We start from the raw sequence: 22,987 nt of genomic DNA, 5'->3' as shown, positions 1-22,987 counted from the left end.
TATAATAAATTATAGTATGTTTGTAATGTTTTTATTATACTTAATTAAAAAGGTGTACATTTGTTTTATAATATTAAAAAAATTGTTTTTTTGTGGGAGCTTAAAACCATGTATTAATGACCTTATCTGAGTTTCTAAAGGTCTTAATCTGGGTTTGATTGTAGGAATATTTTAAATTATTATTAAGTAAGCATGGGCGTAGCTAAAATTTGAATCAGGGAGGGGCAAAAACATAAAATGATTAGTGTTAAACTCGTAATTCAAGTAATCTACAGATAGACCATTGGATAACACATAAAACGTCAAAACGATTACACGTGTAGATATCACTTGGTCCAACTAAACTATTTTTAGAATTATATCTTATTTAATTTTTGATTTTAATGTAAAACTTACACGTTTGGTATAAACAAATATAATTCAGTTTGAGGCGCAGGGGTGGGCAAGTGCCCCCGCCCCACCCTCGCTACACTTATGTGAGTAAGCGAATTTGGTAAGGGCTTAGAACCGGTGTCTTCATACCACCACCATTTCATTACGAATATATTTATATTGGTAATGTAATTTAATTTCAATAGAAACTATTGATTATTAACTGTTATTGGTCGTTAAAGAAACTATCGTGGCTACTATAATATTAGCAAGTAATATTTATCTCGTTGGTAACGTACATAAAAAAATTGTTAGAAAGTATTTTTTGATAATATTCTTCACTCCCCATCAATATTTTATTGAACGAACAACTATTTCCCTGATTTATCATTAAAATCTTACGATTTTACTTTTTCAATCAAGACTTTCGTTTGAACAACTCCGTTATTAAAATGGATTATTTATACATAGTAATATACTTTACAATATACTCAATATTTTAGTTTTAATAAATACGATTTAAGTTTATCATAGGCGAATATTGGTAGGGTATAGGCCCTTTCCCCTTAAAATTAGAACTTAACAGTCAACGAATTGAAGTTTCTTTACGGTTCTGTACGATTTTATAAACTTTCAAACTCCCTTAAAGCCCCCCCCCCCCATATATGCAACCAAATATTCGTCTATGAATAATATACAGAGTGTTGTATGACTCGCAATAATTTACTACATTTATTATACTAGTGACTTTAAGGATACCGAACACTCTGTATATAATTTATATAATATATATACCGTATACTAAGATCTTATAAATTGCATGTTATAACCAGGGCACGGGACTTACAGCATTTAAAATCATTAAATTAAGCACTTAAAAACATCATCATCATTATAAACACTCGAATAAACATTAAAAAAAACTTACTTTTAAATAAAAACATTCATTATTAATTAAAATTAATTTATAATAACTCCATTGGCTGTTGCCAGCGAGTTATACTTTTAACCAATAATATACAATCAAATAATAATCTAAAATAGTTTTATTCTGTACTTTTACAGTTTCTCTAGGCATCGTCATATTTGTCCCACTTATAATTTAAAAAACATTGTTCTCATATGTAGTTAAATTATGTCTGATTCTACGAATAAAAAACTTTATTTTACATTTTAATCATTTCACATAGATGTATCCCTAGTTTACTTCATTTTATCTTTACTTTCATATTATGTTTTTTCATTTTTGAGACACTTTAATAATAATTGTAGTTAGTACGAAATGTTTTATAACATAGATAGTAAAAAATGGATTTAAATATATACTACCTACATCAGTAGCTTGTCGCTACAGCCTACAATACTATTATGCTGATGATGTATTAAAATTTGAGAAATTATTATAAATCATGGACAACATTCTGTTGTGAACCCGAAAAAAAATAAATACCGATTTCTGAAATCGAAATTGAAAAAAATGAATATCGAAATTGAAATCAAAAACTAAATTGCAAAAAATAAGTATCAATATTTGAAACCAAAATCGAAATTAAAAATATCAATAATCAAAATTAAAATTAAAATCGAAATTTTTTATTTCGATTTCAAGCCCTACCTGTAGGTATTACAATTAGACCAACAGGTATACAATGTAAACAGCAAATCTCAACAGCGTCGCCTGGACATATTTTATAAAAAGCCCCTGGCCACGCCACAGCACAGTACGGTATTATAACTCGCGTTCTCTCGTCTTGCAGATGGATTTCTTGAGCCGCGACCCGATGCCAGTGGCGGACCACTTCATGGCTCACCGGTTTCGCGCCCGTCCTACGGTTCCCTCCGAAGGAGTGTTCGCAGATGCGGTGGCCGTCGGTGCAGCGGTGCCGGTGACGCGGTCCAGTCACGGTCCGGTCGGTACGAAGACTGGAATCGAGGTGTGCGAACAGTGTTTCGAGTGCAGCCCCGGTAGGGAGGAGCTTTGGAAGCACGTGCGTGACGCGCACGGTGACGACGCGAGGCTGCAGTGCGCCGCGGCCGGCTGCGGCAGGCGCTTCTCGTCGTTGGCCGCGAGCGCCGGTCACCGGTCGCACCACGCCGCGTGCGGTGACGGACAGGCACCGTACACATGCGAACTTTGCGGCCGTCTGTCGGCCAACCACACGGCCTTCGACAAGCACGTGGCCAAAGAGCACCCAACCGCCAGGGCCGCGTTGTGCGGCGTGTGCGGCCGCTACGCGGGCGACGTCCAGTCGCTGATGCGGCATGTAGACGCCGCGCACGGCGCACACATCTGGTCCGAGGTGGTCGCGTGCAAAACGCCAAGCGGTGACGGTGTCGGTCCGGTACGCACCAGGCGTACCATTCGCTGCGACGTATGCGGTAAGCGGTACGGCAACAACCACCTGATGCGGTCGCACAGGCAAGTGCACGGCAGCATAAAAAGCCCGCGTGGCGATGTCGCCGATCAGGAATCGACGGCGCACTCCTGTGCCACGGCCACGCTTCAATGATTACAACGTGCTCGTGTTGTTCACATTATCGTTTCCGGTGTACAAGTTCAACACATTTCACGCTCCTTTGTTTACGATACATTTTTTTTCCTCGCATTTCATTTGCATTTCAACCGTCCAAGGTTTCTTGCGCTACTCGCGATTGACATTTTGTTGCCAATAAAATATAATACGCATCTACATGCCATGTAATTTATAAAAAAAATATATTGATTTGTTTATGTGTATTATGCGACTTTTTTTTTTTTTTTTTATTGAAACTTTGTAGGTTTACAATTTATTTCAACATTTACAGAATAAAATTGGTGTAAGCTTGAACATTAAGATATACATTTCATTTAAAATAATTTAGATATAATTCAATGGATAGACCATGCTCACGGATAAATGATAATAATCGGATTATATATAGCAAATTCAGAATTGGAATTAAAAATAGAAGATAGAGTTAGTTGGATAGTTTGAGATTTGAAAAAATTAAAAAGAGTTAAACGATTAGAGGATAAAGAGGGTCAGCTAAAGATAATATGGGACAGGTCGCAAATAATCTCTTCAGAGTGTTACATTTAAAAGTCAAATAAAAACTTGTACTACTTAACTTTACTGAAACTGTCGATAGGTAATTAGTACAGATGACTTTGATTTTGTTGGAGGCATATTTAGCTAGGGGGGGCAGTGCCCATCCAGCCACTCTCATAAACACCCCTATGAGTAGGAGACGAAGCTACCCGTGCTATGGTATAATAACTTCCCTTATTTTTTAAACTTGAATGTGATTTTTATATTATTTGACAATTATTTTCCAATATAGAAAAAGTGCATTGAACTATTATTTAATACTCCCGGACAAATTTATATAACTATAAATGTCCCAAAAATAGCATGTGATGTTGAAAATAGCATCAGTCAATGTTATTAGTTATCTCTCGATTGTTTAATTTCCAAAAATTTAAAAAAAAATATTATGTGTTTACTGCAAGTAGGTAATATTAATTAATTCCCTTGCTAAATGTGAAGTATAAATGTTTTATCACAAATTAAAAAAATAAATCATTAAGTTTTTTTTCCGAGGAACTTTCAGTTTTTCAAATCACCCACACATCATAGGAAAAAGATGCAAAATTGTTTTTTTTTTTACCATACAAATTTTATCTCTGTTATTTAAAATACCTACAATTGATATCATCAATATTGTACTTATAAAAGTACTCATCTACCTAGTCTACTTACATATGCGTGTATCATTAATAAAAACTATCATAAGAAGTAATATACATTTATATATTTTATAGAGTTAATATTTAATTCTTACGTAAAATAATTATATTTATTCGTCTCAGTTTTACTTATATAACATGACAGTATGATACATATAAAATACTAAATTGAGATAGTAACACTCATATAGTTCAGATGGCAATTATGATTACTTTATCAAAGTATGTACAAGAATATGTGGCATTATTTTCATACGTAATAAACACCAATCATTCAAATATATTACTTCGCTGTATTAAAAACTAAATTCGTATGTTGAGTTTCGCACTTACATTTATTTATAAGAGTTTTGAGGGATTGCAAATAAACACTTGTATTATGATGATTTAGAAAGCTTTATAAGTGAATGATGTCGAGAATCGATACCATTGTAAATAATATATATTACAAGTAACATACCTAGAGACTTTATTATATATAACAACTTATTTTTTAAATATATAAAAACAAATAACACTACGCAGGTATTCAGCAATACCATCTTTTAAAATATTTATTCTTCAGACAACAAATTAATATAATTAATTTCAGAAACCAAATGTAAAAGATGCGATGTGATCAACTCATAAAATAAAATTATTTTTTCTCGGAGTAAGCAAAAGATAATTAGTAAAATTCTGTTTGATGATTAAAATTATATATATATATATATATATATATATGTATGTATTTTATAAACGATAACAGATCATATTTTTATATTATATAATACATAACGATGTAACACTTTTTAATACAGCTGTTGGCACTATTTTATATCATAACGAAGATGAGTGGTGATATTAATTACCGATAAACGATGCATCGTTACTACTTGTGCCATCGTATTTAATACAAACTTCTGCTTTTATGACGTGTGGGCATTCTATTTTTGATTGTAGTAATATACGTTAAGATATTATAGAATTGGTAATTTTCATATGTTGAGTAATTTTTTCATTTTCTCGTACTGTTCAAATCTCAACTGCGCATATCTGAAAATAAAAAAATTAATTTTTTTTTCAAATAAATATTTTATACTATTAGGTAGCTTATTCTTTAGAATGGTATTCAAGATAAATTAGTAAAATAAAAATAAAATCTAAATTGAATGTAAACGACTTTACCTAACAATTTAGAGAATGTAGAACAATATTATCTGGGCGTAAGGTGTAAATATTTTGAATATTATATTATAACTGAAGTAGAAAAATAATACTTAGTAAAAAATTATCACTAACCTAAGAAAATCAAAATTTATCTTAGATATTTCGGTTTGAACGAGAGCCCAGAACGTCCATAACAAATGTGATGCTATAACTAACTTATCCACTTGATCCTTAAGCACTGCTACTCTCTGATCACTTTGGTCTAATGATTCGTTAAGGAATTCTTCTAAGTAAAAAGTCAGCCAGTCCATTTGCAACTCGATATTTGGATAGTGCGAAGAAAAGTCGGGTTCATACACACCTGTGTCATTAATATATAAATGTAATTCAATACGTAAAATAAATTAAATAGATTTTGATAAAGATTTTAATTTTTAGTTTTGTTGCTTGCCGTTTTTTTTAATTTTTTTATTGCTTTTATATTTCCATATGACAATTATTAAGTATTCAGGATACTAAGAGAAAAAAAATAATAATTTATAACAAATAAATAATTGGATAACAATAAATTATAAATACAATATTTTAAATGCGGAAACCAACGTTAGAGATGAAATGAATTATGAGTGCAATGATGGAGGGATATCGAGAATTGAGGAGAAGGATTGCTTATAAACGTATAAACTAGAATTACTAGCTATTACATAAAAATTAGTATTGGTCGTCAATATGTGGTATTAGAGTTATACAATTTTTTTTTTGTTAAACGTAGTACTGTTGAATAAGCAAAATATTAGTTGAAAATGGAGAACAATTTTGTTGGTAGTACAAATAAAAATGTTTACATCAATTCTTGATTAACATATCCAAATGCCGAGAAGTTTTGATCAAATGTAAGTACTTAGAAGAAATCATGCCCAAAATGTATTTTATTTATAAATCGTAATTTGTTATTCCTTCAAATCATTTAGTTTAGGAAACGGTAATTTTGGTTGATATTATAATATTTCTTTGAGACAAATACAATTTAGATTTTAACGTTATATTTGATGATATTTCTAATAAATGAGATAAGAATCAATGAGAATAGCATATAGAACATATATCTACTATATACAGTAGGAACTCAATTAACTGTCACTCTCTGTTATCTGTCATTGCTACCGTTATAATCGCGATAAACTCGTTGCGGCGACTATCAAGTGTATACTAATGTTTTCTAAAGCCGCATATACACTTGTAACATTTGCGCGTAACGTAACGCCATATCGTAAATCTGCATTGTTACGTGTTACGTGTTACATGATCATTATTTGAGTGTAGGTGTTGCAATGTTGCTATGTTGCATAGTGTTTCATATGTAAACAGCAGTGTATCATCACTTTACCGTGGTTCTCTGCTGTGGTATTATGTTTATTGACAGTTTTAATTTATATTTTAAACTAATTTGATTTTTTGAATAATGAATGAATGAATGAACAATGAATAATTTGCAAATTAGTACTGCAGCATATATATATATATATATATATATATATATTCATAGTCCAAACCAATTTCCTTCGCTATTTCTTCCCAAGCATAATTTCTTTTAATTTTGTTGTAATATTGAGGGTGTTTTGCATGCCAAAGTAAATCTTTTCTTTGATAAATTTCAATAAATTGGATAATATTTTATTCGTTCCACTCCATATCGGAATATTCAGTTACAAATATTAATAACGGTGTTTTCACAAGAGTGTAGCGTGATTGTCAGTCGTCAGAATATAAATGTTGCGTTATTTACGTCCACACTATCGTAACCCCGTCTAGCAACAATCTTTTGATGCGATTCAAATTTATCGACAACTCGTGGAACGCGGTGTAACTTCGTCGCGTATCAACTTTTATTACACGATGATGTTATGCCTTCACGTCCACACATCGGTTGCTGTTGCGCGTCTAAGTTGCGTTACGGTATTACGATACGCACAAATGTTACAAGTGTGTACGCGGCTTAATATTCAACATATGCGAAAAACGCGACGTGAACGAACAAATTGAATTATTTTTAATTTAATTTAATCAGTGACTGACGAGTGACCCGGTCTTACGGCTACAAAAAATACGAAATATTGCAGCTAAAAAAGGTCGAGCGTCAAAAAAAAAGACAACAGATTATTTTGTTTGAAATTTTTAGTTTTAGTTTAGTAGTCTTTAGTATGGTATGCAATACGTAATATATATGTGTATTATTTTTTTCTGAAAATACATAGGTAAAATATATAGATTATTTCAAAATGTCTGTTAACCGCCTAACTGTCATAGTTCCGGTCCCGATTTGATAGATCCAGTTCTATTGTAATTGTTTTTCTTATATATGGTTTTTATTATTTCATCATAATGCCGTAATATGATATTTTTTTACTTAGAAGGCTTACAGTTTTAATTATTAATATTTTGGTGACAAGCACCACGGTAATACGTGACACACCGGTCGAGAACCACGGATTTAGATCATTGTAATAAACATATAATATGTGCTATGAAATTATTTATAATCGGTATAGAATTGTTTGTTTGTATAAACAAAACATATTATTGTACCAACATAATGTTTTATTAAACTACAACAGGTTTGTTATATTATAAGAACCAAATAGATATAGAAAAACATAATTAGTAGCCTTTACATATAGTTTTTTAGTCACGGACACAAAATTTAGTAGAACGAATCACATGTTGACTGCTACAACCAATAATTTTTTTCTGTGTATGACAACAAACTTGGTATTATTTCCGTGAACAGTTTTAATATTTTACCAAATACGGTAAATTATCGTTTAATATCGCCTTATTAAGCGTTGTTTTGCTATTGCGTTGTAGAAGTTTAAATCTTTATGTTTCGTTTAACACTATTAAGTGTTTTTTTTTAACACGATTTCAGTATAACGTCATTTGTAATACATGGGTTCATCAAATTTTTGTTATATTTTATTTTTAAGTAATTTCATTTCATTTCATGTCATTCAAAACATGGGAAAATCTTGGGAAGAACACAGAAATGTATGAATTCAATATGGCGAACAATTTGGAAGGAATTTATAGTCGATAGATTAAAAACCACAATAAACCTACAATAAATCAAAGGACTAATTTGCGCATAATAAATTTCCCGAGCTAAAAAAAGTAGATATCGATGAAGTGATTTTTTCTTACGAATAAGAACTAAGTAATGAAGATTTAGAATTAAATCAAAATCAATCTTATGACAAGTTCAAGAAGAAGAAAGTGAAAAACCAAACAAAAAAGTAGTTACGGTAAAAGGATTATCTAAAGCTTTCTAATTAATTGAAGAAGGCCTTTCAATTATAAACTATGAAGATTCAAATCATGAAAGATTTTCGCAAAATGTTTTGAACAGCTTATCTATTACCGAGAATCATGGTAAAAAAAAAAAAAAGACAAAAAACAGTCAACACTAGGCTCAGTTTTTAAGAAATTAATTGTAAATACATACATTAATTAATCACATACGTTAATTTAAAAATAAGTTTTCGTTAATTTTGGTATAATATGTAATTTAATACAAACAATTAATTAATTAAATCGTTCAATTATAATACATACATACAATGTTATTTATTGGCAGGAACCTATTATAACAAAATGTGTGTAAAACGTTTTTCACTAACGTTTTTTTGGTTAACACTGTGTTTTCCAGGTACCTAACCTCGACGTTAAACGAGGACTTACTGTATAATATAATATGCATATAACTAACATTAAAATATAATTGCAGTAAAAACAAGAGAAAAATGTTTACATTTAACAGGTAAGATATTTAAACATAACATTTTTTTCAATACATTCCAACGGAATTATATATTCCGTTATTATTATTATATATTATGTATTATCAACTAAATCATTTTTATATTAGTCCATTAGAAATCATGTACATACCAGCGAATTCGATAAAATGATTGGCTATATCAAATGCTTGATAGTTGAGCATTGCGTACTCATAGTCGATGAATGCTACATTGACAGGGTTACCTCCTGTATCCCTCTGTAAAATGATGTTGTTTAACAAGAGATCGTTATGGCTAAATACGATCGGACTTCCTATATTCTCCAGAACCATTTTTATATTTTCAATATCAGATCGTAAGCCCTCAACCCCTGATGTGAAAATTTTTCGGAATCTAAAAAAAAATATCTAATCAAACTCATATCATGAAATAAAAATACTGTAGTTAAAAAATTCATAGAAGACATGAATATATTATTAATTTTTTTTATTGAAACTTTGTAGTTATACGAGGACATTAATATATAATATCATATAAATTGAAGGAAATATATAATTTATAATAACGATATCGAATTAGGTTCAGTAGTGTATTAGTACGTATAAGTGGGTATACGCTGTATACCTATCTACAGATTTTTAATTTCAGCGTATACCTAATTTAAAATACTATTTTATGGGTATACACTCCTAAAATAAATGGTATACCAAAAAATAGTTACTTAATTAATAGTTCATTGGAAAAAATTGTTATGAACTATGAAATTTGAATGAAATATTTTTATGTTGAAGATTACAGTGTACAGTTTACAGTTTGATTACAGTTTAATGTATTTTAAGTTCAATTTAGTAAATAACATTTTGAAAAATGGATGTTATTAAATATAATATGGACATATGGAGTATGGACATTGAGCTCACGGTTTATAAATCTGTATCAAGCAATTTGTAACGCATGGCAAATGTATATCTTGTGATGTTGTATTTTATAGTCTTATTAGAAGTTAAAACATGTAAGGGGTATAATTAAATTTATTCGAGCGTAGCGAGAAAAAAATTTATCGAGTGAAGCGAGAACATTTTTTGGCTGGTACCGAATTGGTTCCCGCCTGAAAAAGGTATTTTATTAGGTATAGCCAAATTGGTTCCCGTTTTTCTTCTCAATTGTACAGGCTTAAGACTGTCAACTTTAAATTAGGATTGGTTAACGATGTGCGTTAATGTGTGTTAAAAAAAAATATATAAAATATATACAGTTTTTAATCGCTGATTTGGAAGTCAATTAGTTATCATTTATGTGTACGAAATACAAATAATAAAATATAATAAATACAATTTAAAACCACTGATTTGCAAATTTGAAGTTAACTTTCTTTAAATATTCAATTCTCGTAATTTTCTCATTAATACACTGTCATACAATTTTCCAAGTATTTGTTATTTCTTTCCTGTTTACTAGTAGTTTGCTAGTCTCTAATAATCTATAGTATATTATATTTCTATACTATATCTTATCGATATAATAATTGTGTCTATATGTCATACATATAGCTTTTAAAATTTTGTTTTTTGCTCTCTATGCACTAGCCTGCTGGATTTTAATTTTTAATAGTGTAGGTAAATTGTGTTAAAAATTAAAATTTTCATTATTTTACCTGTATACAAACGGGAACCAATTCGGTTACTTCCCATTTTTTTAGGATTAATATTTTATTAGTGCGTATACCCAAAATATATTTTCCAATATACCACTAATTAGGCCAATGTAACTCTTAGGTTGATAACATATATTACAAATAAAAATCGAAGTTGTTTATTCTGACATTTCAAAATTTTAAATGTTTGAAGAATTTACCTATATTGTTATTGTTGTGAGGAAGGAATATTTTTATCTAATAATATATTAAAAAGTCTATAATAAATATTTATATAAGCACCTACATTACAATTAGTAAATCAGGAGTCAATAATAAGCAATATTTATATGATACTAATTATATACTATATAAGTACTAACTGCTGATCAGTTGAATCTGAACTAAAACGTTTCGGGATCAAACCGGCAAACTGTTCCATTTTACTCCAAAGTTCAGATTCGTTGGTTTTATCACTAATCGTACTCACATCTAACTGGTGAAATCTTGCCATTGTTTTGGCAACTAACTTATAAATACTTGGTTCCCGAACCATGGTCATGGTCAGTGTTTCCCCTTGGATGTATTTGTATGCTATACCATTTTCGAAAGTGGCATACACATTGGGTGCAAGTCCAGCATGGTGTAATAACTGTGCACAACAAAGATTCAAAAACTATATTGTACAATAGTAGTGTTATCAACTTTCATGAGAAAAGATAAATTAGATGATTAAAATAATTAATATTGTTTGAATAGGTATTTATTTAGTAATAATATAATTATATAGTATATTAATATGGGAAAGCATTTTAACCAACAAATATTATACAATAGGTAACCTAATATTAATCAAACACATCATTTATACGTTTTATTAAGTCCCAGAATCAGTGGCGTATTTACGGGGGGGGGGGGTTCAGAGGTACTGAACCCCTCCCAGAACCTCTCCAAAATATAAAAAATAAACTAAAATTCTTACATATTTGCAGAATTGACTATGTTAAACATTCACAGGGAAGTTGAAATTACTGTTGATGAAGTGATAGTGGCTAATCCGCAGGGGGGGGGAGCAAAAAGGGTCATCGCCCCTACTGGGAATTTTTGTTTCAAAACTATTGTTAATTTAATACCATGCATATTAATTATAACATAATTTTATTGAGATCCATTTATGAATTTTAGTAAAACTTATTATTTTTTTAGATAATCTAAAATGTATAATCTTGAATGTATTTATTTGTATACAATGTTTACACATGATTGCATATCGCTTAAAACTATAAATTCTCTTGAGTACTGATTTCTATGGTATTTGATTTTGTTCTCATCTATTTTTAGATACACGTTGCTTTGGCCCTTAGAATTTTAATCTTGCCCTGGGTGGGATTTTAACCTGCGGGGGTGGATAAAGGATAAAGGAGTTGGCGAAGAAATCGAGACGACTAGAATTTATTTTATACTACTTATATTTTAATACTTTATAATATATAGTGCTAAACACAATATATTATATTGTATTTATAGGTATATATATAATATTTCATAAGACTATATGATTACATTATATTACATTATATATTTAGTTCAACCTTCTCCAAAAACTGCATAAGGACGTAACTATTACAATATAATATATAGTTTATATTAATTATCTATAGCTGTCGACCCCTCCCCTGAAAAAATGGAAAATACGCCACTGCCCAGAATCATATTTCTAAGTTGTATTTTATTATATAGGTAGTAAATTATTTTTCTAATTGATATGGAAGTAATTTTTAATTTTCCAAACATTTATTTTATGTTAAAATATTAATAAAAGAAAACAATTAATGTACTTCTTTTGTTTGTAATTTTGAACATTAAACACGTAGATTATTTAGATATATAGTTTTAATTAAATATTTAGATTTTTAGATATTGAACATTTGTACGCTAATTATACTTAAAATGTATACATTTATCTCACAAATGATCTTATATAATTACTATACAAAATATCAAAGAACCAGTTCCAAGACACAGTGTTTGTATAAGTATTGTAAATACAAACATATGCGTACACAGGCAATACAGGCGAGGTAGTAAAACACAATACATTAACATTTAATATTAACAAATAATTTGGAACATATATCATTTTTTATTATCATTATGATATTAAATATTTTGGTGATGGTATGGGGGAAAATTCTCATAGTCAAGTGCCTACTCTATGCGCATACTCATGAAAACAAACCTTTAAATTTTTTAATTCAGCATCTCTGTCAATTATTTGTTCTGTATTTCTGCCATAGACACGAATTAGTATGGCATTGTCTTCTAGACATGAATCATTGAATAAACCGATTAACTTATTTGTGATGCCATCTGTGAACAACTAATGTTTTATGCACAATTGTTATATTTAGTTTAATTTCAATTTTTTTAAAAATCAATATATTGATATAATAACCAGTGATGAGGAAAATTCAGATTCCGAATTCTAAAATCCGAATTTTCCTCTGAACCCGTATTTCAGATCTTGAAACTTTGAATAAGGATTATGCGTTACTTAAATAAAGTCCTACTTATAAAAAAAATGTAACTAAATTAATACATTAATATATTTAATGTAAGATTATACAATATATAAATAAGTCACAAGAATTTTACTTTAAATTAATTAATACATTTAAAGAAATTTCAAAAATTTTACGACAATGAAGTTCAATAATTTATATTCAATTAAGTTCAAAAATAAAAAAATGTAAAACCCAAAAATCCGAAATCCGGATATTCGGAGAATTTCGATTTATATCTCATCAACAGGACTCGGGAGTTATAGAATTTGCTTATTTTTATGAATTGACTTAAAATGTAGCACAGTGATTTAGAAGTGTGTGTCAAGTTATAACACGTTCAACTATGAAATTTGAAAGTGCCTTTTTTTGCTTTTTTCAGCATTTTTTTCGAAAACATGTTTGTTTTCAGTTTTTCTGATTATTTTTGCTTGTTTGACCAGTTTTTCTACGTTTTTATAGTTTTCTCCTGCAAAGTCGTTTTTGATAGAATTAAAATTAAAAATAATTCTTCTTTTATCTACGTTGTCACGTAGTTCGTTACCATCCGAGACATCGTTGTAGGGTTAACAAAGATATTCCAATGCTCAAAATAGAACTGAGTGTCAAACGTCAGAATGATCAAAAACAAAGAAAATTACAGCAACTACTGACTAATCGAAGTTTAGCAAAATCCGATTTCAATATGGGTTTATGTCAAGAAATGCTATCTACTAACATTCCGTTAAACAAGCTTTCTAACAATACATTTCGAATATTTTTAGAGGAATATACGGGTAAAAATATTCCTAAGGAAGCGACATTACGGAAGGGTTATATTGATGATATTTTTAATACTTCTATGGATAAAATGAAAATAAGGTAAAATTAAATTTGGTTGTCGATTGACGAGACATGTGACGTAAGACGGTTTATTACCAATGTTATAGTTAGGATTCTAAGACCCGATTGTCTAGAACACATGTTTTTACTGCATTCAGAAGAATTTAGCAAAGCAAATCATTCAACTATTGCAAGTTGTTTAAAAAAGCTATGGACATTATATGGCCTGGTGGTATAAAGTATAATAATGTCTTGTTATTTGTATTTGACACCACTCCTTATAAGATGAAGGTAGGTACTGTTCTAAAAAATATTTATACAACAATTACATACGTAACTTGTTGTGCTCATAGACTACACAGAATCGCTGAATTCGTCGACAATTTGGTACAGTAGACGAACTAATATATAATATGAAAAAATATTTCGAAAAGCTCCTTATCGTGTTGAAATGTTTAAATCTGAAGCTCCTGGTAAAAAACTACCCCTTGAACCAGTTTTTACCCGTTGGGTCTTTTGGATAGAGGAGGATAAAATTTACAATTGCGAACATTTTAGAACAATTCTTCATGTAATAAGTTTCTAGACATGATAACGATACAGACAGGATTTAAAAATCAAAACTGTGCATCGTAAAATCGGGTTTAGAAGCCGATTTGGCTTATATAAAAAGTAATTTCGAAGTTCTTACTAAAGCCATTATAGAACTGCAAACAAAAAATGTTTCATTGTCTGGTTCATTGCTGTGGTTGAAAATGTGAAACAGAAATTTTCTTTGTTAAAAGGAAATTGCGGAAAACCAGTTCTAACTAAACTGCAAAAAGTTGTTGAAAAAAATAATGGCTTAAAGATTTTAGAAAAAAAATAAAAAATACTTAATGATGAAAATGACAGTAATTTAGATGACTTCAGTGAATTTCTAGATGACTACTCCAGCGATGATTTTGTGTATTTTAAATATGTACCTATTACATTAATAAATGTTGAACGGTCATTTTAAGCGTTTAAAACAATATTATCGAACAACAGATGGTCATTTGTATTTTAAAATCTCAGAAACGTTTAATTATTCAATGCAAACGGTAAGATTTAATTAATTCATTTTTTCAATTATTGGTAAATATCGTTTACATTTTATTTTTCAGAAAATCTCATAGAAAAACCATAAGATTCTTAAAGTCTCGAATGTGAAGTTTAATTTTTTTTTTAATATAAAGATAAAAATTTATTTTTATTTTGTTTGATTTTTTAGTTAGAGTTTTAAAGTTTTTTTTTTTTTTTTGAATAAATATTTTTGCTTAATTTAAAGTTTTTTAAATTCTGCTTATTTAAATGCTTATAATGATGTTTTTAAACACTTATTTTAATGATTTTAAGTGGTATAAGTCCCGAGCCCTGCTTATCAATAATAATCTAATCTCTTTTAAATACATTAACCATATAATATAATTAAAGATTTATATTGTGAAAAAGAATGTATTCAAATTGTTTGTGCACAACTTGATGTTCTATACCTTGTATCGAATATTATCTATATTCCAGTCCGGTCGTATACATTTTAATATGATTTGAGATCCACTTTTGATGCTGTCGTCTTCAATGAATATAGGCACGTGAGGAATAGAAGACATATTTTTCGATTGAAAAGTAACTATAACAATTAATTGAGTTTCATAAATGTACATAGTTAACAATAAATCAGCAAATGATTTTTGAGTTTACTTTTTTAACCTTTTCCCTCTTTCCATTTAGTAGTATGTAATAGTATTTTCTAGGCCAAATATTAAACGATAAGATAGGTACAACAATATACTGACAAATTATTAATTTGTATTTACGTATTTGTACAACCTGTAAAAATGAAATATTTTTTCATTTTTTCCCTGTGGTAATTATTATGAGAATAACAATCGTTGGATAAAAAAATATATAATGTAAAATACCTTTTAAGTTATTGAATATTATTAGGTATTAGTTTATTATGCATTAACTACATGGTTAAAATTTGAATATTTTTAAAAAATAAGTAACTTATTGGATTAATGGATTACACTTTTGTTAATATTAAATTAAAAATATAAAAAGAATAATTCGAATCTATGTAGAAGTATAAAAGTTCAATGGTTCAATATCTTACAAATAACCTGATTTATTAATGATAATAATAAGTAACCACTCGTCTAAAATAATTTTTTTACTTTAGATCAATAATAACATTTTTATAAAAGCTGGGCTAGTAAAAAGAGACTTATAAATATTGATTTAATTTTGCCTGCATATTATCTTTTGTGTTGGACATATTTCATAATTTTACAATTAAGTTTCATGTTATGAAAGTGTACATAGAGGTAATTTACAACAAAAATAAGTCTGTATTTGTGCATAATATATACCATACATATAAAATATGGCGTGATAGTATGTAACGTACGTAACGTACTTGAAATTACTAATTATGCAGATAACGCAGTGTATTATATTTTATTTCATAATATTTGTAAACGTTTAATAAAATAATGTGATTAGTTTTTACCTAATGAAAAAATAGTACATTATAATAAGTAAGTATTAAAAAAAGAAATCAAATTTTGACAAAAAATATTTAAAATTGATGTACTAGCAACATACTTAAAAAGACACCAAATAAAAATATTTTTCTTGACACAGAAAAAGTTCATTTTTTCATGAAAATAGTGTGATATTATGGAATTCGAATAGTATTTTTTTTTATATTATAAATAAAGCTGAGTTGTTTACAAAAGGATAAAGATCAACTATAGAAAATTGGTACTTAATTGTATTTCGAGATGTAGCCATACTAAGTAGAAGCGGATTAGTACAATGGATTCATGTTTGACGTGCGTTATTAAAACCAGTGGCGTCATTTGGAAGAGTATCAGGGGTTGCAAAAGTTACTCAGAATGCACAAACCCGTGGGGGCTTTGATCCCACACCCCCAAAATTATAAAAAAATGTTATAATATAATCATATTATTATATTCTATTAATATAAAGTACATTATAAATCTATATAATTCTTTTTATATATAAATACATGTTATTAAAAACTATAAATTTAATTTTTTTATAATTAATATATAGTCACAAACATTACTTTTATTTAAATTTTAAATCACATAATCTTTTATAATTATAATATAATTAAAACCGATATTATATAATTTATTTTTAGATTAAAACTTTTATATCTTCGTATTGTTATCGATGTTATTATCATCTCAATTTTCTCATTCTCAGCATTATTTTGTTTCATAATTATTTAACTAAATAATTACTTATTTACTTTTTCACTATCTGGCGATAAACCATAAATATGGAATTTTCAGGAGCTGCAAAATAATACTTTTACAGCCCATACATTATATTTGAGGTCACAAGTGCAACCCCTTGTGAACCCCCAATTACGCTACTGATTAAAACAATAAACAAACTGCATTTCCGGAAATATTAAGGATTATCTACATTATCATTGGTAATTATAATAAATACTTACTTAATTTTAAATAATAACTCCTTATTTTATAATCCAGTAGCTCCCAAACTATGGGACGCAAGCACTTGTTGGGGGAGGCGTAAGGCAAATATTTATACTGTATATTACACTACCATATATTTATTGTTAGATCGATAAAAATTAGTTTATATTTTAATAATAAGCAACATTGTTTTATTAATAAATAATAATAATAATAATAATAAATTTATTCACGGGAGATGCAATTATTTTTTTTTTTTATTTTGACAATGCGTGATCCAAACAAGTCGGAGAACCACTAATAATCGACATATAAGTTAAAAATAATTCAGTTTTTCAATATACTTAGATTTTAAAATTATAAGTATTAATATAATTTATTGAAATACAATTAACGATGTTTGTTTTATAAAATTTATATTTATGGTTTTTTGAGCGTATGGTTAACGATGTTGCAACAAATTCATGCAAGATGTATCATATTAATAATTATTTAGTCAATAAAGTGAAGCATGAACTCGAACAAAACTAAATTACAATAAAGACATTATTGTCATTTGGTTCTATAATGAATGTTTCGATAGTTCAATCAACAATAATTGTTGATTGAACTAATTAATTATTAATGAATAAAGCAGAAAATAAAGTTTGTATTTGTTTATTTATTAATTATAAATTAATATAAATTATAAATAATAATTAATTTATTAATTAATTATAAATAAACATCATAGGCGTGTCTAAAATTTTTTCGCAGGTATGGCCAGTAAAATTTTTTATTAGGAAAATTGAAATTTTCATTTAGGATACGAAAACAAAGAGTAACTTATACAAAATACAACACCTAGAAAACGTATATGCTTAGTAATTTTAGCCACAATAGTAGCTATAGCTAGTAAATAATATACTCATTTCCTTCAAAAAAAAATAATAGATATGAATATTAGATAATAAATATTATTGAATAGTTTTTGTCACAGATATTATATAAATAATATATTATGTGAAAATATTTATTATTTAGTTCTGTTTTATTTAATCATTCTTTTTACTTTTTAGTAATTATTTTTAATGATTTAACCATATATTTAAAACGGAACTGGATTTTGCAAGTCTGGCCATTGCCAAAGTGGCCATAGCCATAAACACGCCTATGATTCATCGGATATTATTTCTCTATAACGTTGATTTTAGAATAAAATATTTTAAATAAATTGAAGAATATACCTATTTTGAGATAAACAACAAAGTGTTAATACTAACATTGATGATATTATTAATATATTGATTTTTTTATAAAAATCTTAAGTAAAATAATTTGAAATTATGTGCAACGATATAATTTCAAATAATCGTGTTGTAAAAATTAATTTTTTTTCTTTAATCTGTATAAGAGTAATGAGGCATTTTGAACCAAATTTTAAGATTGTTTGTTATTACGTCGAAAAAAAATTGATTTAATCAAATACCGAAATCTTATTAATTTTGTCATTTTGCTATTTGTGATTTTTTGATAATTTTCTAATTTATTGGAGAAATTCAAAAAACCAACTCTCGAATATAGTTACAAGAAAAAATTTCTTAACAGAAATCACCCCTTATCTTGATGATCGGAGCAAGCGTTCAAATTTAAATTTGGTTGATAGACACATACCAATAGATTCCTGGCTTGAAAAAAGAAGATCTTGACCGCATGAGTGTTCAAGACTGGAAAAAATTAGACCAGGAACTGAGAAAATGGAGGGATTTAGTGATGGCGGTGAAAACTCTTAGTGAGTATTAAGAGCCAGATGAAGAAGTAAAAAAAGAAGAATATATTCCCGGTCGTACTCAGAGTATAGAATTATAAAGACAACGATTTACATAATGGCGAAACAGCACAAACCTAAAATATCTGTCATAAGCTGGTTATAAAATGTAATGTACTCGATATTGTACGTGGAAAACATAAAAGATACAAAGTGACCGCAGTGTTTAAGCATACACAATTAATACTGAGTATGGATTGTAGGTACTATCATTGATTATTGAATAGACTATTTTATAATCAATGATGCTATGTATAAAATATTTATATACCTAATAGATAAATATATATATATATATATATATATATATATGTGTGTGTGTGCTATTAACTAGTTCATGCAACTACTGGCTATTTTAATTACGGAAATATGTTGCATTGCTTTTAAAAAAATAAGATCATTATTCTAGAAGTAAAAATACTTAGCTTGTTAGTTATAGAGATTAATACACTATTAGAATAAATAATAAACTTTTATTTCCAAAAATTAAAAAAAAAATAACCTATCAATAACCAAATTTCCCGTTATATTTTTAATTAAACCGTATACTTACCGTATATTAATTATATAATATCAAATAAGCAGATTATTTTAGTATAGAATAAAATTAATTTAATTTGGTTCGTAGTTTATAAAAAAATTTTCATTGATATTATTATGTATCTTTGATCTGAATTAGTAGTTGTTTAATATATACGTACTTCATAAATTGTGTTTCAGTAATTATAAGATTAACATAAATATAAAAGAAAACTCATATGTACAAATGGTTAAAATTTTTACTCAATGGGCATAATAAGCTTTAATTATTATTTTACCTATTCAAATTTTAACTTTTAATTAGTTATTTTCTTCAAATCATGAGTTATAATTTTCGTTTGTGTAGTTCGGGTCTTTTAAATCGAAACGTATTATTTGTATTCGCAGAGTAATGGGTTACATTTGAGCGTTTAGAATTTTCATCAGTTTCTTTGGCTTTCATTCGATTTGATCCCTCGACTTTTAACGGTTTGTCAGATTTTTTAACATTGTTCGTATTATTTATACTGATAGATTTTGAGTTCTTTTCAAACGTCTTATCTTGATTAATTTCGACAGATGTTTTATCTAAAATTATAAATTATTGAGGACTTTTTTGAATTTTCGTTGACAAATCAAACGTACACGTATAATTAATTAATAACGATAACAAAAAATTACAAAGGACCAATATAGGTATCTGTCTTTAAATCCAATTAAAATAAATTATGATCTATGATTAGAGGCATAATAGATACTTACTATTAGCGCTATTCTCGAGGGTCGAAACCGAGGATGAGTTTTTGTTCATTATATTTTTGTATACTTCGTACAATGGTTGATCATTAGCAGGCCGCCTCGCGAGCGATCTACTTATTTCAAATTTATCAGCTCTGGATCTCATGTTATCTAATTGTATCTTCCATTTTTCCAGCTCGTCGTAGGGAAATAGTAAGTCTTCGAAATGATACTCTAGAAAGATGATGTGACTACCTAGAATTGTCTGTTTCGGAATTTCTAATTGTGCGTCTTTATGTTCAGTGCTCGAAATGTTCATTCTTTTACAAATGTATCCGATACACACTCCTTGCTTTATTACTTTAATTGTGTAAATCATATGAAATTTTATATAATTCAACAATGTTTTCTGTTAACGTTTCCATAGCGTGTTATTGATTACAGCGCATAACAAATGACAATAATAGTAGAAAATGATAGTAATTATTCAACTCATATTTTAGTGACGCTAAAATTGTGGTGGCCGAAAATTAACATTAAAGTAATATCATTATGTCATCGATTAAACATATAATATACATGCAAGATCCTTTGATAACTATTAATGTAATCAAATACTACAAACAAGTCTCCAACCAGGGTTTAATGGTATAATATTAAATTTCAGGCGCGATAAGGGAACGAATTGGTGACGTGTTTATTTTAATTTTAGTATACACCTATTCCAATATTTCATTTTGTTTAAATTTTATAATAAACCGATTTCAATATTAATATTATTTAATAAGAAGATTGAGATAATATCTGGAGTATCTATAAACAATTACTATCGGCGGATATATTCGTCAATAGTTTATTTTATTTGTTTAAAAAAATTTAACAATTTTCGAACCACGAAACCTGAGACTACTGAAAAGTCGTAGATCAAATTTTTCATCGATAAAGGATGAAATATCAGCCATCAGACATCGCAGTTGTTATTAAACAACATCGTACAGGTACCAAATAAAATACTACTATACCGCAACGGTCCTATTCATTGGCTCCAGGTACACATGTAGGCACCGGAGAAACGGTAAAAACGTCATCGTTACCTTTCGGAGAGTTTCGATAGTAACAAGGGGCACCGACGACTGCTGATTGCCTTCACGATCCGCAACGGGACGTTACTGCTGTTGGAAAACGGACGTCGATTAGTAGCGGATCGAAACGAAACAAATCGTTCTTTTGACCGGACGCACGAGAAGTTACTACGCGGACTGACCGGACACACGGACAAGACAAACGAAGGCACAACGGAACGGTGTACAACTGAACTTGATGTTGAAGTTGAACTGATAACGCCTCCCGGTAAAGTGTTTACAATTGTTTTCGTTTTACAACGGAGTGATGACGCAGTGCGGATGAGCGGCGAGCGTTTATTTCACTTTTGGCCTGTGGCGCTAGCTACCGTAGACCGCTGGAACTACGGTCCTATCACGGAACGGGAGAACCCTCGGTCGTCTTGGAAACGAGGAGCTTACATTTGATTTTACTGCCCTCCGGTAAGTGTCGTTTTGTATTCATAAAAATCGGGTTTCATTTTGCGGTCTTAAACCTACAGTTTTGGCCTTCGTGTAAGTGAACGAATTAATTAATTAAGTTAAATTATTGGACTACTAATTTCTAGGCTGTGTAATTTTAATGAACTGACAGATATTATGAGTTGTAAAAATAATGGAGAACTTCAGATTGAAGATATGTGTTCATAGGTCGATTTTGACTGTATTTAAGTACTTTTCGGTTTGCATAGAAATTAGTATGACATCTTCACTGGCATATTTTAAGCCACTCATTCGTAATTCGTACGAAAGTTAAATGAATGCGGTAAAATAAAATATTAAATAAATAGATAAACTGAAAAAAAAATTAAAATTATCAAAAAAATGTGTTATCATTTTCGATATCGTTTAACGTGATCTAGCAAAGAGCTATGTAATTGAAAGACTAATTTTCTTTTTGAGATTTGCTTCATTCGGGCATATCAGTGACTATTCAAAACAGCGCTTCTATATTAGTCTATGCTTGAGAATCGAAATATTTAGAATAGCATTTATTAAGTGCTTACGGAATGACTAGATATTGAAAATTTCTTTTTTATGTTATATCCATTGGACACTGTAGACCAGTGTTTCTTAACCTTTATATTATGGTGACACACTATTAAAATGTTTCATACTTTATGACACACAATAATAGAAATAAATAATGGGTAATATTAAATATTTACAATCAATTGATAATGTAAAATATTAATATACTGTATAGTATGCACTGTTTAAAAATAAATATAGATAAACCAACGTTTATCAATTAGAATTATGATAAT

The 22,987-nt window shown here is 28.7% G+C and overlaps 2 protein-coding genes across 7 annotated transcripts; one reads left to right on the top strand and one right to left on the bottom strand.

The window, feature by feature from the left end:
* The first annotated feature begins 2,129 nt into the window (after nt 1-2,129).
* On the top strand, nt 2,130-2,882 carry LOC112682572 (zinc finger protein 771-like). The gene has a single exon (XM_025553204.1). It carries the CDS (start codon nt 2,130-2,132, stop codon nt 2,880-2,882), a length of 753 nt encoding a protein of 250 aa, XP_025408989.1.
* Nucleotides 2,883-4,848: 1,966 nt separating this feature from the next.
* Nucleotides 4,849-21,996, bottom strand: LOC112682647 (ethanolamine kinase 1). 6 transcript variants are annotated; one of them, XM_025553316.1, is made up of 8 exons: nt 21,714-21,996; nt 20,644-20,853; nt 15,573-15,709; nt 12,915-13,055; nt 11,059-11,327; nt 9,194-9,435; nt 5,465-5,609; nt 4,849-5,134 (listed from the first exon to the last, which is right to left on the bottom strand). In XM_025553316.1, exons 2-8 carry the CDS (start codon nt 20,783-20,785, stop codon nt 5,077-5,079), a joined length of 1,134 nt encoding a protein of 377 aa, XP_025409101.1. In that variant the 5' UTR covers nt 20,786-20,853; nt 21,714-21,996; the 3' UTR covers nt 4,849-5,076. The 6 variants fall into 6 exon arrangements, with proteins under 6 accessions (XP_025409101.1, XP_025409100.1, XP_025409105.1 ...); XM_025553315.1 differs by having other exon boundaries at nt 5,381-5,609; nt 21,714-21,995; XM_025553320.1 differs by lacking the exon at nt 20,644-20,853 and adding an exon at nt 15,790-15,909 and having other exon boundaries at nt 5,381-5,609; nt 21,714-21,993.
* Between the last annotated feature and the right edge of the window lie 991 nt (nt 21,997-22,987).

Source organism: Sipha flava, unplaced genomic scaffold, assembly GCF_003268045.1.
Source record: "Sipha flava isolate LNK unplaced genomic scaffold, YSA_version1 207_pilon_pilon, whole genome shotgun sequence".
In the NCBI taxonomy this organism is placed as follows: Eukaryota; Metazoa; Arthropoda; class Insecta; order Hemiptera; family Aphididae; genus Sipha; species Sipha flava.
The sequence above is the reverse complement of the archived record's forward strand: the minus strand, read 5'-3'. Positions and strand labels throughout refer to the sequence as shown.

Bases quoted from the DNA above. Each gene is read 5' to 3' on its own strand.
- LOC112682572 (XM_025553204.1), top strand. From the start codon at position 2,130: ATGGATTTCTTGAGCCGCGACCCGATGCCAGTGGCGGACCACTTCATG.
- LOC112682647 (XM_025553315.1), bottom strand. From the start codon at position 20,785: ATGAGATCCAGAGCTGATAAATTTGAAATAAGTAGATCGCTCGCGAGG. The intron at 15,710-20,643 runs GTAAGTATCTAT...TAATTGTTATAG, and splicing joins CCTCGAGAATAGCGCTAATA to TTACTTTTCAATCGAAAAAT. The intron at 11,328-12,914 runs GTTTGTTTTCAT...TGTTGTGCACAG, and splicing joins CTGAATTAAAAAATTTAAAG to TTATTACACCATGCTGGACT.